At 38.7% G+C, this 18430-nt stretch overlaps 1 protein-coding gene across 2 annotated transcripts in view; it reads right to left on the reverse strand.

The window, feature by feature from the left end:
- Positions 1-14296, reverse strand: part of LOC124112911 (branched-chain-amino-acid aminotransferase, cytosolic-like) — a 61054-nt gene extending 46758 nt beyond the window's left edge. For both annotated transcript variants that reach the window (XR_007218803.1, XM_046473098.2), the window contains exons 1-2: positions 14053-14296; positions 922-990 (exon numbers count right to left, since the gene is read on the reverse strand). Coding sequence is in view for 1 of the 2 variants with exons in the window: in XM_046473098.2 (XP_046329054.1) it covers positions 922-990; positions 14053-14073 (90 nt within the window). In the remaining variant the exon portion in view is untranslated. The remainder of the gene's footprint in view (positions 1-921; positions 991-14052) is intronic.
- Between the last annotated feature and the right edge of the window lie 4134 nt (positions 14297-18430).

Below are 18430 nucleotides of genomic sequence, written 5' to 3' on the forward strand. Positions count from 1 at the left end.
TTTTGCTCATCAGATACCGGAACTATTCACTCATTTCATAAGATTGGTATTCTATATACCCTCCATGGCAGGTTACACAGTATTTTATCAACATCATGTGGACCAATCAGATCTCATCATTCTGACATGGAGGTATGATAACAACTGAAGTCACCTGAGGGACCGGTGGACAACAAATGTATCTTACTGCACACATAATTATACTGCAGGTATGTCTTATGCATCGGTAAAATACCACAGTTAGGCATTTATCCACTTAGCAGACGACGGAAAACAAACTTCGAGTTATTCCCCCTAGATCAATTTCAATAGGGTTGGGTTGTGTGTATTGTTTTACGCCGCTTTTAGCAATATTCCAGCAATATCACAGCGGGGGACACCAGAAATGGGCTTCACACTTTGTACCCATTTCGGGAATCGAACCCGGGTCTTCTGCGTGGAGAGCCAACGCTTTAACCACTAGGCTACCCGACCGCCCCAAATTTCAATAGGAAAATATTTCGGTTGGTATGTTGCAAATGTAATGTCAACAGTTCGGCAATTCGAGCAGGTAATATAAGAAATTTAGCAGGGTGCATTGAAAATAATAGAATGCCAATCAGAATCCGACATTCTTGTGTAAGGGAAGATAGGTTAAGATATGATACTCATAGTACGCCACATAACTTTGTGGACGAAAAGTTTGATCCTGGTTTGGCCAAGGGAAGCAACTTTGCACAAAAGTAAATTGTGTCACTTACACCAAAAGGCACCAGTGCTGACAAAAACGGTCTTCAATTTAAGGGTTTCCCAGGGATTTTTGAAGGTTTGCTCTGAGAGTGTTTCAAACAAGGGGCCCTTAAAATCTTTAACTTTTAACATTAGGGTTACAAGAAGTACCATTGGACAACATTTTCAATCATCTGTGATATATGCACTTACTCTGAATGAGCTGCCAACTGTATAGCTCCTGACTGACTTTCTGCCAGAGTGGATGATGAGTCTTGTTACCTTAAAAAAAAGAGAGAAAAGATGAAGAAAGAAAAACGTTATTGAAGCATGTACTGTAACATGTGACATGTGCTGGAACCATTTGGCTATAACAGGTGCTTGAACCATGTGACTATAACAGGTACTTAAAGCATGTGACTGAAATGGGTGCTTGAACCATGTGACTGTAACAGGTACTTGAAAAATGTGACTGTAATGGGTGCTTGAACCATGTGACTGTAGCAGGTGCTTGAAATAGGTGCTTGAACCATGGGACTGTAACAGGTACTTGAACCATGGGACTGTAACAGCTTGCTTGATTTGTTGTTAAACGCCGCACTCAGCAATATTCCAGCTATATGACGGCGGTCTGTAAATAATCGAGTCTGGAAGTGACAATCCTGTGATTAATATCATGAGCATCGATCCACGCAATTGGGATTGATGACATGCATCAACCAAGTCAGCGAGCCTGACTACCCGATCCTGTTAGTTGCCTTTTACGACAGGCATAGTCACCTTTTACGGGCAAGCATGGGTTGCTGAAGACCTATTCTACTCCGGAATCCAATGGAAAGGAAGGGGGAAACTATCAGAATTACTGCTGCCTGTTGGCTTAGACGGATGATGACTCAACATTAATCTTCTATTGAGCAAACATTAATTCTAAAGGCCACACCTAAATATATTAAACAGTGCCCAGTGACACGCTTGAAAACACATTTCTATCTCTGACATACCAAAGTTTCACTATTTATTATTTATCAATGGGTCGATTTATCATTCAAAACAACAATTGTTGTATATTTAACAAACAGCAGAGTTAACCATGGCTGCCTCATTCAACCTATTCAGGGCCTTGTCAGGCAGAGTGAGTGAGTGAGTTTGGTTTTACGCCGCTTTTAGCAATATTCCAGAAATATCAGGGAGGGGACACCAGAAATGGGCTTCACACATTGTACCCATGTCGGGGTTGTCAGGAAGAGTCAAATATGAGGCCTTTTCAAGTTTCTGCCAAGTTTAAGTTTTGTTTGTTGTTTAACGCCACACTCAGCAATATTCCAGCTGTATGACGGCAGTCTGTAAATAATCAAGTCTGGACAGCAATCCAGTGATTGACATCACGAGCATCAATCTACGTAATTTGGATAGATAGATAGATAGATAGATGGAAAGAGAGGGAGATAGATAGATAGATAGATAGATAGATAGATAGATAGATGGAAAGAGAGGGAGATAGATAGATGGATGGATGGATAGATAGATAGATAGATAGATAGATAGATAGATAGATAGATAGATAGATAGATAGATAGATAGATAGATAGATAGATAGATAGATAGATAGATAGATAGATAGATGGATGGATGGATGGATGGATGGATGGATGGATGGATGGATGGATGGATGGATGGATGGATAGAGAGATAGAGAGAGAGATAGATAGATAGATAGAAAGAGAGGGAGATAGGGAGAGATAGATAGATAGATAGATAGATAGATAGATAGGGAGATAGGGAGAGATAGTGAGATAGAGAGACAGACAGACAGACAGACAGACAGACAGATAAACATAGCTTTTCATTTTTATTTTGTCCGACCTTGTGTGAAAAAGTATGGCAATGTGTGGTTTAATAACACAGTAATGCATTATAAAGGCACATCTGACAACATGATAGGATCATTGTGCATTGTTATGAGTTAATATTCCTTGAAAACTGTCATGAAATCAAACACACACTGGTGTGTATACAATGGTATACACAAATCATGCTTTCCTGTGATGGACAATACACCATTGAAACTTCCTTTTGAAATGGTAGATGAGAGGCAGTGTTGATGCATACAAACAGCATAAAACAGTCGACTGAAATAACCTCATAAATCATGATGGACATTGCGTATCGACTTCCTTGAGTGTGATGATGTGACTGCATTGTTCTATTTCAGGATTTGACCCACAAAGATCTGGGTAGAATAAGTCTTCAGCAACCCATGCTTGCCGTAAAAGGTGACTATGCTTGTCGTAAGAGGCAACAAACAGGATCGGGTGGTCAGGCTCACTGACTTGGTTGATGCATGTCACCGTATCCAAATTGCTTGGATCAATGCTCATGATGTCAATCACTGGATTGCCTGATCCAGACTCGATTATATACAGACCGCCGTCATAAAGCTCGAATATTGCTGAGTGCAGACAATCCAGTGATTAATATCATGAGCATCGATCCGCACAATTGGGATCGATGACATGCATCAACCAAGTCAGCGAGCTTGACCACCCGATCCCGTTAGTCGCCTTTTACGACAAGCATAGTCACCTTTTACGGCAAGCATGGGTTGCTGAAGACCTATTCTACCCCGGAATCGTCACAGACTGTGAATGGACAGGTAACATTTACTGGGGCAGCAAAAACATTTGGCTGTTGGGATCATCAAAGCAAATCTTGCATGTCACATAAGTTGGATAATAGAAAGAACTACACTCGAAGTTGTAGCTTCAATCAATGTCAATGACAGGACAATTTATTGGCAAAAGAATTGTACTGCAATATATTCTGACACAGGTATCAGAGAGCTACGCGTTAAATCACAAAGAACACCGAAGAACGAAGTTTGGTTTATTTCACAATAAAACATTGTTCTATCATCAGTATCATGACGTCATTTCTGGAGATTTCGAACATGCCCTCGCAGCTTGATGACCCCCCTCATGGTTTAGTCTCCCTGCAGTATTTTATTGTATGATAAACAACTTCCACTCGTCGTTTATTTCTTAATTATTGAGAGCTAAGATGTTAGATAGTGATTGACACTGATTGTACATACAGATCCTATTTTCTACATACTGAAATAAATATTCCTCAGCATGCGTGCGTTTACTAGTCTGGACTAATCCAATTTTATAGATACCATGTCGCAGGTTGACATGAATACCCCACTCAGACACAGTATACTGACTCCGAGCCGACCAGTCCTTGATTTAGCCCCTAATGCAGAGCGCCAGGTAGGGTAACAACAAGTACCATCTTTTAACGTCTTTGGGTATGATATGGCCTGTGATCGAACCCTGACCTTCCGCTCTCTGGGCAGACGATATACCACTAGAACATGGGGGCGGTCCGTAGTCATAGAAACAGGAGAGTTTACAAAGTGAGAGAAAAAAAAATCAACTCCAAAGGGAAATGTCATTTGTGAATCAAATTCTGTCCAGATTTTAATTCAAACGACACAATTGACGAAACTTGTTATGTTTATTTACTTAAAAATACCAGCAGACAGAAAAAAAATTGCAATACGTATCATCCTAGTCAATGGTTAATTTTATTCAATTTTACACTGAAATCTCTATCTACAATAGGCTGAAGGCTTCTGAGCAATTGCAACGACTTCCTTGTTTGTCTGTATTTTTAATGGCCCACTCAACAATATTTCAGCTACAAGACTCACATAATTATATTAATAAACCCACCTACATGAATGCGCCCGATGTCAAATTGAGCGAAATATATCAAGCGCAAACCAATAAATTATAGCGCGAATCCTGCAAGGACCCTGCCTTGGCAGTACACTGTTTGGGGTTTTCTGGTATTATTTTCTTAAACAGTTACAAAAAAGTCAACACTTTTACTGATCATGTTCATGCATAATTATGTAGCCTACAAATAAACCTTTCGTCATTAATTCTAGTTATGGGTCTATTATCAAGAGAGTGTGATCATTGTGACTCATCATGCTCATGATTTATACATGTATTAATATAGTACAAAATTCATATTCTTCACATACTGAGAAAGACTCAGAACTAAATTATTTATTAACCAGAAAACAGAATGCATTTTGAAAACCCTACTTTATCATAGACTAAGATCCTTCTTTGAGATGCATTGAGCACTCAGCAATATTCCAGCTATATCATGTATATGACAGTGGTCTGTAAATAATCCAGTCTGGACCAAACAATCCAGTGATTGACATCATGTCAGAGCATCGATGTATGCAACTGGGATACAATGACATGTATTAACCAAGTCAGCGAGCCGGACCACCCGATGGTCGCTTCTTATGACAAGCATAGTCGCCTTTCACAGCAAGCATGGGTTGCTGAAGACCTATTCTGACTCAGACGCAATTGGGATCGATGACATGCTTCAACCAAGTCGAGACTGACCACCCGATAGTCACCTCTCACGACAAGCATAGTCGCCTTTCACGGCAAGCATGGGTTGCTGAAGACCTATTCTGACCCAGATGCAATTGGGACCGATGACATGGTTCAACCAAGTCAGTGAGACTGACCACCCAATCCCGTTAGTTGCCTCTTACGACAAGGAAAATTAAAATGGTTTGCAATTATTCATAACAATACTCTGCATACAATTTGCATCAAACAGTGTGTCCCAACTGTCATAAGTACAGTGGTTGCCATAGTAACCCTCACAGTATTTGTCACAATCCATATCTATTAATAAAAGAGGCCTACAATTAACAGGCTACAATAACTGGATCCTCATTCCCAGCACAATCAATACACTATTGTATGAGAGTGTCCATCCAGGGTTGTCTCAATGGAGGCCAATGGTCAGACCACTGACCAATACAAACGTATCTCCCCTACAGCGTTGTCCAGTCTGATCATGCTGATGATTTGTTTGTTTGTTGTTTATCACTGCACTTGGCAATATTCACAATACAAAACGGCAGCCAGTAAATACTCAAGACTCAGGGAAACCAGTCATTGACACAGAGCTACAGATGAGCAGCTAATTTGCGTAAAATACCCCTCAAAACTATTCAAAACCCAATTACTTTCAATTACCTTGCGTACAGCAACGCATGCATTAAATGGAAAACGCAATTGTTTGAAAACAGCATGCGTAAATACCCATTGAAGTTTTTTTCAGCATGCGTACAACGGAACTAATTTCCGAAACACAATTACGAGCTAATTTACTTTCTGAGTCAAGCCTATATTTAGGACCGTTATATACATCTAAAACATTATTTAATTTTTTTTAAATCTAAAATGGTTACTCATTTTGGGAAAAACCCAAAAGAGTGACGAATAGATGAGTGAAAAAATATTGGTTACCCAATGAAAAATGTAATAACCCAATAAAAATAGAAACCTTCGAGTAAAAACTCAATTGCTCAAGAAGTTATCTGGAGCTCTGCTGACATTATGAGCATCGTCCCCTACCGTCTTGCCACTATGACCATAACTTGACATGAGGTAGATGGCAACGCTGTACTGTAGCAATTAAATTTGTGGACTAGGGAAAAATTAAAGTTAGTTTCCTACACTACCTAACTGAAAATGCCATGAAACTGATACTTTAACATCAACTAATATATGTACTACTCAAAAGAAGTTAAAGAACACCCAATTCTTTCACATATTATAGTTAGCCTGCAGAAAATGTCAGTAAATATTCCTAAATTGGACTTCCCACTTCACATTGTGGGAGTTGTTTATCATACAATAAAACACTGCATAGAGAATAATCCACGAGGGGCGCAGACCCAAGCGGTTTATTCTCCCTGCACGTTTTATTTATAACAAGTATTTGTCACAGAGTGACGAAATATCCCCCGCCATATACACCATAGTACCAAATATGAAGACAATCCAGCGATTAGTTCTTGAGATATTGTGGCAACACCGTTTTCCAACTCCAAAAACAGATTTGCCTGCTGTGACCTTGAAAATGGGATCAAGGTCACCAAATCTGACAGGTGTATGCGGTGTCTGTATATACACCATAGTTCCAAATATGAAGACAATCCAGCGATTAGTTCTTGAGATATCGCGGCAACACCGTTTTCTAACTCCAAAAGCAGATTTGCCTGCTGTGACCTTGAAAATGGGGTCAAGGTCACCAAAACCGACTGGTGTCTGCGGTGTCTGTATATACACCATAGTTCCAAATATGAAGACAATCGAGAGGTTTAGTTCTTGAGATATCGCGGCAACACCGTTTTCCAACTCTAAAAGCAGATTTGCCTGCTGTGACCTTGAAAATGGGATCAAGGTCACCAAAACCGACTGGTGTCTGCGGAGTCTGTATATACACCATAGTTCCAAATATGAAGACAATCCAGTGTTTAGTTCTTGAGATATCGCGGCAACACCGTTTTCCAACTCCAAAAGCAGATTTGCCTGCTGTGACCTTGAAAATGGGGTCAAGGTCACCAAAACCGACTGGTGTCTGCGGTGTCTGTATATACACCATAGTTCCAAATATGAAGACAATCCAGTGTTTAGTTCTTGAGATATCGCGGCAACACCGTTTTCCAACTCTAAAAGCAGATTTGTCTGCTGTGACCTTGAAAATGGGATCAAGGTCACCAAAACCAACTGGTGTCTGCGGAGTCTGTATATACACCATAGTTCCAAATATGAAGACAATCAAGTGTTTAGTTCTTGAGATATCGCGGCAACACCGTTTTCCAACTCTAAAAGCAGATTTGTCTGCTGTGACCTTGAAAATGGGATCAAGGTCACCAAAACCGACTGGTGTCTGCGGAGTCTGTATATACACCATAGTTCCAAATATGAAGACAATCCAGTGTTTAGTTCTTGAGATATCGCGGCAACAAACAGGTGGGACGTACGGACGGACGTACGGACGGACGGACAGACGGACGGACGGACGTACGGACGGTCGTGAATACTATATCCCCCGCTTCGCGCTTTCGCGCGGCGGGGGATAATAAACAACGACCATTAGTCGTTTATTTATTATATGAGATCAGCGTTCGAAATACCTGTCTGCCCGACCGTCCGAGACTCGGGCTGCCAGATTTTCAAATCCCCCTGCCCGACGGTCGGGTTATATTTCATATGTGAAAATATTCTAAATATTTCCCGATGATAAGCATTAATTCACATGTAAAGATGAATGATAAAATGTAACCAAAAAGAAACCCCGTTAGCTTTTAGACAACTTAAAATTTAGGCCATATTTAGGAATAAGGATATTTACATGATGTATTCTAAGATATTAAATACAAATCTGACCTAAAAAGTGTTTGCTATTTCTTTTCTTGCATTACTTCATGTTCAATGAATTCGATTTAAAGTTTTAATTAAATTATCCTGAGAAACATATGATTATAGTGGGCAGGCAGGTTTTGGTCAGGGCTGGCAAGTATTTCAGCTAGCCAGTCCTGTGGTCTGGCTGAAATTTTTGGGAGTTTCATATCAACATTATGTACAGCCTCTTTAAGGATGTTGGTAAAATGTAGAAGCTTTAAAAATATTAACCCCTATTTAATAATGATGACTCCCTCAATAGAATCCGACCTGGACAATGTCCATTTTGTGCACAGACGAGTATTTCCCGCATATTCTCACATTGATTACCCCCCTTTTTCTTCCAAAACCGATTGTCATATCTCTCCCAGTTTGGGATGCGATCGTTCGGCCATCGCGTTTATCTACATTGCCATGCTACATCTATGGGTAACAACTCACAAGACACTCCCCTCTGAAAAATAATGTTGTCATACATGACGTCATCAAGTTGCGAGTGCGTGTTCGAATCTCAAGAAATGACGTCATGATAGAACAATGTTTTATCGTGAAATAAACCGAGCTTTGTTCTTTATTGTTCTTTGCAATTTATCCCGTAGCTATGTTATTTATACTAATAACTTTAGTTAATAATAGTTTGGAATCCTGAATAAATGCTAACATATATCAATGTAAATAGATATGCATCATGTCGTATAAAATATAGTCTCTCATAAAGCGATTGGACTTAATTGTATGTACATGATTGTATGATTTGTATGTCATATTTAAGAGCGTGACTGTAATAAACACTTTTGTCTGTCTGTTATGCTAATAGACTACTGCAATGATGGGGCTATGAAAGAAGGTCAAGGTCATGGTCAAGGTCACTAACAGCTTCCTCCTCCAACAAGAATACAGTATCAATCACACTAGGCATTGCTGAGGAATCATGTATTAAAGCTGTTCATTTTTCAACCCATGGGCTCAAGTTAAGAAATCAATTTGGAGTGATCGAGCGAAACATGTGGAATGTGAGAGTATTATGGATAATCTAGAGTATATCAGACAGTCAGTGCTGTGAGAGTCTTCCACGTGTATACTATAAGACACACTGGTCTCCTCAACTGTATTTCAAAATGTTTTGGTGTTTAAGTGGCACATCAGTGTTTTATTGTAGTTTTGACACTGAACGTAGTTGATTATTTTATTGAATGAAATGGGAGTCTTTATTCATGTTTGCATATTTACTGTAGTATAACCAGTTTTGTTGAAAATATTCAGTGAGTGAGTGAGTGAGTTGGGTTTAACGCCACTTTTAACAGTATTCCAGTTATATCACGGCGTGTCAGCTTAATGTGGGAGGAAAGCCCGAAGTGATGCAGGTCTCAGACGTTTACCACTTCCGTGAAACCCACGAGCACGGGTATGGTGCTGACAAACCTAGAAACATAATCGGGGCGAACTGGGATTCGAACCCACAATCATAGGTTTCTGGCGTGCCCAATGGACGCAACTCTGCACAGCGAATCACGGCACCTTAGACGACTGGGCCACCTGTGCCCCCTGAAAATATTCAGCAATGTACAATGGAGTAATAGTTCTGTGATCATACTGAACCAACTAAGGCTGGATAATTATATTAATCAATGTTATAGAAATGAATAAAGTATTTATTTCTTGTTTTGTTTCAACACAATGATGAATATTTCAACGTACAACTTGAACATGAACAACAACAAATAGTTATTTAGCTCTCCAGATCTTTTTTAAGAACAACATTCTTCAATTCTCCAACACTGAGCAGTAACCTCTTGATCATAACTGTCACTAATGAAACTATTTATTAATTGTTATGCATTTTTTAAAATTCCTATTGATATAATACAATCGTAAGGCAAACAATTGCAATACATTGATCATTCCATTGTTCCTTACACTCCTTAAAATTTGCTAAAACAATCCATAAACTTAATTTTCAATTGTCCTGAACATTTTTTTGTATGCTGATTTGACTAAAAATAATCATAATAAGAGTACTTAGTAGATCTATTAGTATTATTGCTTTTACTATTATTGAATTGAATATTTCTGAAGCTCCAATCCCAATGAGATTCAAGACAAAGAATTACCCAAAGACCATGAGATATTAATTATTAGATTTTCCCCTCACAACTAAACACTCCACCTCACTGTCCATAAATACCTACAAACGAACACACATGCTACATGGGTTCCCTGCAGTCTCTACTTGATGAAATATATTATACTAAATAGCCCTACTAAAGGCCCCACATCACATCATTTTACTGTCCATAAATACCTACAAACGAACACACATGCTACCATGGCTACATGGGTTCCCTACAGTCTCTACTTGATGAAATATATTATACTAAATAGCCCTACTAAAGGCTCCACATCACATCATTTTACTGTCATTAAATACCTACAAACGAACACACATGCTACATGGGTTCCCTACAGTCTCTACTTGATGAAATATATTATACTAAATAGCCCTACTAAACACTCATGCTCTGGAGGAAGCACATCTGCTGACAGCTAATGTACGCAAATACACTTGAAATTCTTTTCAATATACAAAACAAATTAAAAGGTAAAATGTCTCCCATCTGTCTCCATAAAACATTTGATGAAAATCTAATAATGAATTTATTGTTGCCTACTCAGCAAGTCATATTTCAGTTCTATACATGATTTCAAACAGAAAACATTTTTTAAGGTTTAAGGCTTTGTCATGATTATACTATATATTATAAGTCCGTAAACAAAGGGCATGAGGCAAAATAGAAATTAGAAACAAAATGACAAATAATCCTTGCAAGTCTGACTAAAGTCATTTAAAAAAGTTGTTTGTCTGGCAGACTTATGATGTTAATGATACCCCTAATTATCATATGAGGACAAATTATTATGCTACATCGTTTTTACCAGACACTATTAAGCGTTGGAACCATTTGCCTGATGACGTTAGTAACGCAGAAAATGTTGGTGAATTTAAGAGATTTTTAAAACAGAATAAAAATACCAATTTGTATATTGATCTAAATTTTGGAAGTACATTTTGTTAGATTGTACATTCTCGCCTCAGACTTGGTTGTAGCGATCTAAATGCCCATCGATATGATCTTGTTCTTGTGGATACATACATGTATGAAAATGGATCACACTCTTCTTTTCCTGTCCCTTTTATAATGATGTAAGAAATGACTGATTCTTCTATTCTGAGTGAGTGAGTGAGTAGGGTTTTACGCCGCTTTTAACAGTATTCCAGTTATATCACGGCGTGTCAGCTTAATGTTGGAGGAAAGCCCGAAGTGATGCAGATCTCAGACGTTTACCACTTCGGTGAAACCCACGAGCACGGGTATGGTGCTGACAAACCTAGAAAAATAATCGGGGCTATTCTGAGGGAGTTGATCTCAACACTTTATTGAAAGGTAATGCTAATTTTACAAAAACTACTAATCTAGAGATCTAGATATCAGTACATTCCTACCTACTTCAGTCCAAAAGGTTTAAGCTAATGTGAGACTATAAATCCTGCTTATATAATAATTTTTCTACTCATTACACCAAACAAGTTGTCCATGACACTTGCTTTTGTTAACTTATTTAGTTTATCATCATCATTATACATGTAATATTTTGTATAATGCCTTCATGAATATAACTTGTACTGGAGAGGTATTAACATAAGCCTTCTTGGCTAATTTACCGATCCAGATTCATTGAATAAAAAATATGATTAAATCAATTACATAATTTTCTCATATGGAACAAATTACGTCGTCTACACCTTCACTTGAAATACCAGTTTGTTCACCAGTCCTTAAAGCATGAACAAGTCAAGTGGTCTACAATCTAGGATCAAGTTGTCAAGTCATCACATCCATTACCGTATATGTCTGCAGATAAGTCCAATTTTGAGGACCAGAAAAAAGATTCTACAGAAAGGGGTTGGCTTATCCACGGGATACACTTTCATGATAGTATTTTTCAGATCGTGATCTGTCAGAAACATCGCCTGAATGACGGTCCGATAGATTACAACTTCCCGAAAGTTTGGAAGTTGCCACGACTACAGCCATTATTGTTATAATATAAATGATCAATAAAGTTATTATTTATACACCAATGTTGTCATTATCAAAAACATTTTATGCCTGTTACTATTTCCGATCATAAGTTTTCAATCGAATGTTCAAAGTTTATCGTTCTTCATAAACTCCACGATCTTTACATATAACAATATAATCCACAGATGAAATCGCCAATAGCTATTACGTACGTTGCGTACATTTTGCAAAGTTCAGAAATTTACAGTGAACAAGTATCTACCTTTATTGAAAGAGGCAAATAAACAACTGAAACGGTGAGTTATTCCGTTCACCATTTGCAAAAACCAGTGATCAGCTGTTTCCTGTGACGTCTTAAACGGTGAACACTGTGATTGCTTCCTGTTGTTTAAAAAGCAACACGGTACACAAGGAAAGACACATTTATCTGATGAAATATCTATGCTGAGAGGTACCATATTGTATCATGACTTTGCTGTTTTTTTTCAGGCCTATTACTTAGAAGACTATGTGCCAAACCTTTTGAGTCGACTGGCCAAATTTATATTTCAGCTTTATTTTCAGTTGATCTTACTAGGCCAGAAGACATTTGACTAGACAGCGGCTTTGGGAAAATGGATTATGTTGCAGACTGCTATTGTGTTACCATGGTTACTTGACCCCTCATGCAGGAAGCCGTTTTGAACCTAGTTAGTTTGACCATGAGTGAATGAGTATGGTTTTGCGCCGCTTTTAGCAATATTACAACAGGGGACATTGGAAATGGGCTTTATACATTGTGCCCATGTGGAGAATCAAACCCAGGTCTTCAGCGTGACGAGCAAACGCTTTAATCACTGGGCTGCCCCACCACCAATGACAAGACAAGGATCCGATCAGTGCCTGTTGTCTAATGAAGTGTTCAAGACTCACAATCAGTACACATGTGTACAATAGGGAAATATTTGTAAGATATGAAATGTTCTAGAAATAATAATTAAGTAAAAAGTAAAAGCTAGTTCACAGTTATCCGCTACTGAATCATATTATATATGTGATAGCAATAGGGGGTCATATTTGGATTGTAAGATGTTCTCAAATTACCCGGGGGCACGGGTGGCCCAGTCGTCTAAGGCGCCGCGATTCGATGTGCAGAGTTGCGTCCCTTGGGCACGCCAGAAACCTTTGATTGTGTGTTCCTATCCCGGTTCACCCCGATTATGTTTCTAGGTTTGCCAGCACCATACCCGTGCTCGTGGGTTTCACCGAAGTGGTAAACGTCTGAGACATGCATCACTCCGGGCTTTCCTCCCACATTAAACTGCCACGCCGCGATGTAACTGGAATACTGTTAAAAGCGGCGTTAAACCCAACTCACTCACACCCTCAAATTACCCTTCTGTATGACGGACATGTGATTGTGACATGGCTTCTTCCATTTACAAAATTCTCAGAGAAATGAGCAGAATGTCTGATATGTGAAAATATCATTACCCTTACACAACAAAGCACATATTGATGCCAATATAACTATCAAATAACCACATGCCCGAATAATACTTTTGTTTTATGCTGCAAGTGTAAATACAACTTTGGCAATGTGCCAAGTCTAGACCTCTGTAACCGTCATAGTCAAAGTCAATGAAACAAGTCCTATCGGGGCGCCGTAACCTTCCGATTATTCCCAAACATTGACAAACCTGTGTTCCTCATCAACCCGCATAACTATTAAAATGATCACACCATTCAGTAAGAATAAACAAACAAATCTGATAAGAACAGTACGAGCCGCAGCGATTTGCTCGAGTCGAGCCTCAGTCCACTGAAATAACATTAGGTCACATAATGTGTACCCAGCAAACAGACGAACAATAAGATAGTGTATCTAGTTGCCTGTCAGTCTACGCAACAACACATACTACTTGAAACACAATTCAAATGCGATATGTGGGCACTAGATAATAAAACATGTAAACACAATTCACCTGTCCTCTCAATGCCGCCATCTTCGATTCGTTCTTGAAGGGAGGTCACTCTAACCTTTGGCGTGTGGTCTGGTGGACTGTACGGGTGAATTAATAAGACAACAACCTGGCACCGTTCCCATTTACTGGAATTTATACGGAAAGATTATCACCGCTCCTTTGTTTTGCGACATAATCGAATTGTTTCTAATGGAGGTGTGTTCAACACTGTTTACAAACACCGCACGTGTCAAACGTTATCTGCATCCGGGACAAGTTTTCAAGCAGAAGCCTGCCGTCATGTATCCGTACCGTGTTTGACGTAATAAGAGCCACGCTCTAATAAACGCCCACGGCGATATTTGCTAATATATTGGCTAGTGAACAATCCCAATTAGCACCCTTCCGATTGATCAACGTACACAAGACTTATGTATTCGTGTATAATACGCAATCGTGTGTTATGTGCACCCTTAATTACGGGCAATTAAATTCTGGAAAAATATATCTGTCGTGTATAATACGCACAGAGTTTCTTTTGTATCATTTCAGGCTGTCAGCACAAACCACACAATTTACGATCTTTCAACTCTTTCACCAAAATTATATTCTAATAAGAGCCCCCTATTTCTAATTTTGAGAGTGCCCTGGGCGCTTATTACGTCGTATACGGTATTAGTATTATTCTGAATTCATTATATACCAAAACATTACCAAAACAACAACAAAAAAGAAGAAAAAAAGAAAGAATTGGTTGTGTCGACACATCTAACGTGATTCCCAAAAGAATTCATGTCATTATCGTGATATTTATATTCAAGATTCCCAAATGTGGCTATGGCTTCGCATCAGTATCATATTGCCTATAGTCAGTTGGAGTTAACTACAGTAAGTGGAAATTGTTATACACGCCACGTGTGAAATTAGGACATTCTCTCCGTATTATTAAAAAAACGTCATTGCTTTATTGATATAGATCTAGTTCGCAGACGGATACAGTGTTATTTGAGGATTTAGATTGAAACTTGCCGAGGCTGCCATTTTCGAGACTGCCAATTAATCCCCTTTTGTGTACGTAAACACTTCCTATATCATCCGTAAAGATCAGGGATATAATTGCTTTTCAGCAACCCTATGCTTGCCGTAAAAGGCGACTATGCTTGTCGTAAGAGGCGACTAACGGGATCGGGTGGTCAGGCTCGCTGACTTGGTTGATGCATGTCATCGATCCAAATTGCGTGGATCGATGCTCATGATGTCAATCACTGGACAGTCTGGTCCAGACTCGAGTATTTACACACTGCCGTCATATAGCTGGAATATTGCTGAGTGCGGCGTTAAACAACAAACAAACAAACGACTTCCTATGTATGTTTATGTTTACGATATTTGTTCAGCAATTTAAATTCAAATTGCGCTCTTTTAATATAGGAACGTGTTCTATAAGGTTTCGTGTGTGATCGTTTTTCCGCTTTTGTGAATTCTGATATGTGTTTTTTGTGTACACTAGGATTTAAATTTTAGAAACAGGTTATGTTAAATTATTCACAGTCGCCTCAGGCTTGGCTGCAGCCATCTTAACGCAGATCCGTATAATAAGCATATTTTGGATACTAAAATTTGTTACTGTGAATATCATACCGAAGATGCTTTACATTTCTTTTTTGTGTGTAAAGATTACTTTGTTCTTTGAAATGAAATTTGTTTACCAACATGGTTACTCCGTACAAACAGTGCTATATGGGAAATGATTTTTTGTGTAAGTAAGATCAAATCCAAATATAAGATTCTCTTCAAAATTTCATATTTAAAACAAGCAGATTCTCAATTAAGCAAATGAATTGATTAATATGAACTGCAAATATATTTATTTTATATTTACATCTAGCTTGACATGTATAATTCATTTGTTACATTCAACCTTCACTGATGCTCAATGTATCGTGCATTATGTGTAATTGAGGGTATTAAAATAAGCGATTAGCTTGTTTTCCAATCCATTATCATATTTTGGTGAAGTTAAATATGTTTTAATCATTTGTGTTACATTGTATTCGGGGTGCCCCCTCTTTTTACTACGGCTGTATATATCACGGGATCGGGTGGTCAGGTTGCTGCAGACCCGGGAAGATCCGGGGTAGAATAGGTCTTCAGCAACCAATCCTTGCCGTAAAAGGCGACTATGCTTGTCGTAAAAGGCGACTAACGGGATCGGGTGGTCAGGCTCGCTGACTTGGTTGATGCATGTCATCGATCCCAATTGCTTAGATCGATGCTCATGATGTCAATCACTGGATTGTCTGGTCCAGACTCGATTATTTTTACAGACCGCGGTCATATAGCTGTAATATTGCTGAGTGCGGCGTTAAACAGCAAACAAACAAACAAATCAGGTTGCTGCATGTCATCGATCTCAATTGCGTGGATCGATGCTCATGATATCAATCACTGAATGGTCGGATCCAGTCTCGATTATTTACAGACCGCCGTCGTACAGCTGAAATATTGCTGCGTGTGGCGTTAAACAACAAACAAACAAAGCAACTATACGGCTGTATACACATACGGTAGTGGTACTAATTGTGATCTACATACTAATGTATGGATTTATATATCAATAATTTCCCCGACGGTTCGCATGTTCAGAAAAAACGATAAACCTTTTGTTGTGCTGTCTAATAAAACTTATGGTACATGTATATACATTAACTCCATATCATCAACACAACAGATGGCTGTTGATATGGCTATTAAGTATTCAGATATACATGGCGGAACGAACTGTTCCTCCATAACGATATGGACGTTGAACAGTTAACATTTGTCACAGATTTTAGTGATTCTAGATATATACATGTCATGGCTGCACGATAATTACTACTAATAAGCCTTATGAATGAAATATTCATTAAGACGGTAATAAGTAGGTAACAGTGGTTTAAGGAATTTTGCTTTTAATTGCTTGGTTTAATCTGCTGATCCACAATTTCTAAAGACGGAATAGGATGAACAGTTTTAATAAGTGTCCTTTTTCATTCCCGATTAGTTTGTTGACTACTTTATTATAATAAAATACACGTCACACAAACACAAACAAATCAACAATGTAGGGCAGGAGATAATTCTGTGACTTTGGATTATAAAACTTTTTTTCTTTTTCTTTTCACCCGACCCACAGTACTTATCTGAGACTCAAATCCACCGTGAAGACCGGGGTTATAATTGGCCTTGCGTGTCATAAGAGGCGACTATGTTTGTCATAAGAGGCGACTATGCTTGTCATAAGAGGCGACTATGCTTGTCATAAGAGGCGACTATGCTTGTCATAAGAGGCGACTATGTTTGTCATAAGAGGCGACTATGCTTGTCATAAGAGGCGACTATGCTTGTCATAAGAGGCGACTATGCTTGTCATAAGAGGCGACTATGCTTGTCATAAGAGGCGACTATTTGTCATAAGAGACGACTATGTTTGTCATAAGAGGCGACTAACGGGATCGGGTGGTAAGGCTCGCTGACTTGGTTTATTGTATGTCACACTGTACAACAATATTCTGTTGAAATAACGGTAAACGAACTGGCAGCAGAGGTGCCAAACTGTTACCGTATTTGTAGAGATAGAAAAAAACACCCTGTAAAATCTTTCGATTTCAGGCAAACAGTAAATGTCTCGTAATCCTACTGACAGTACTTTTACCCTCTCAATGATGGTCATATGCATCGTGTCAAATTGCACTGTCTGGTCCAGACTCGATTATTTACAGACAGCCGTCATATAGCTGGAAATATTGCCGAGTGCGGCATTAAACAACAAAGAAACAAGACAATGTTTTAGACTGGAAGTGTGCGTCTTATATTGTGGAACATACTCTCCCTTGAATTCTGAAAAGGGGCAACAATAAACTGGCTAAAATTTGAGTTAAAGTTATTATTAAATACATGTATTAAAACAAATATATACTCACCGCCAAAAGAAACGCGAACCACAGAAACATGTAGAGACGTATGTACGTTAAGAAGAGATGTTTCCAATGTGTACCACTTAATTACAAAACTAACTCTCAGTCAAGTGTTACCGCAGTGTCTTTATTCTTATAACGATATGCTACAGGTGATTTTAACCTTTACATCCTGTACAAGACAAATGGTGCATCTCGAGTCATGGATCTATGACGTCACATATGATGCGTTCACACAGCATGCCAGTTCGTTTGTGCATCGGACTGGTCTAATATCTCTTAAATATGAGTCATTCTTCATATTTTAACCAACATGTATAGTATTCGCCTTTCTTTTGGTGGTGAGTATATGTATTAAAATGTTTCTGCAATGCATTGCCTCGCTTTTGACATTGCCACCGACGTCCGATTAATCAATTCCTTTTAACCTTGTGGAAACA

This window comes from Haliotis rufescens, unplaced genomic scaffold (assembly GCF_023055435.1).
Source record: "Haliotis rufescens isolate VD_foot unplaced genomic scaffold, xgHalRufe1.0.p SCAF_6, whole genome shotgun sequence".
Lineage (NCBI taxonomy): Eukaryota > Metazoa > Mollusca > Gastropoda > Lepetellida > Haliotidae > Haliotis > Haliotis rufescens.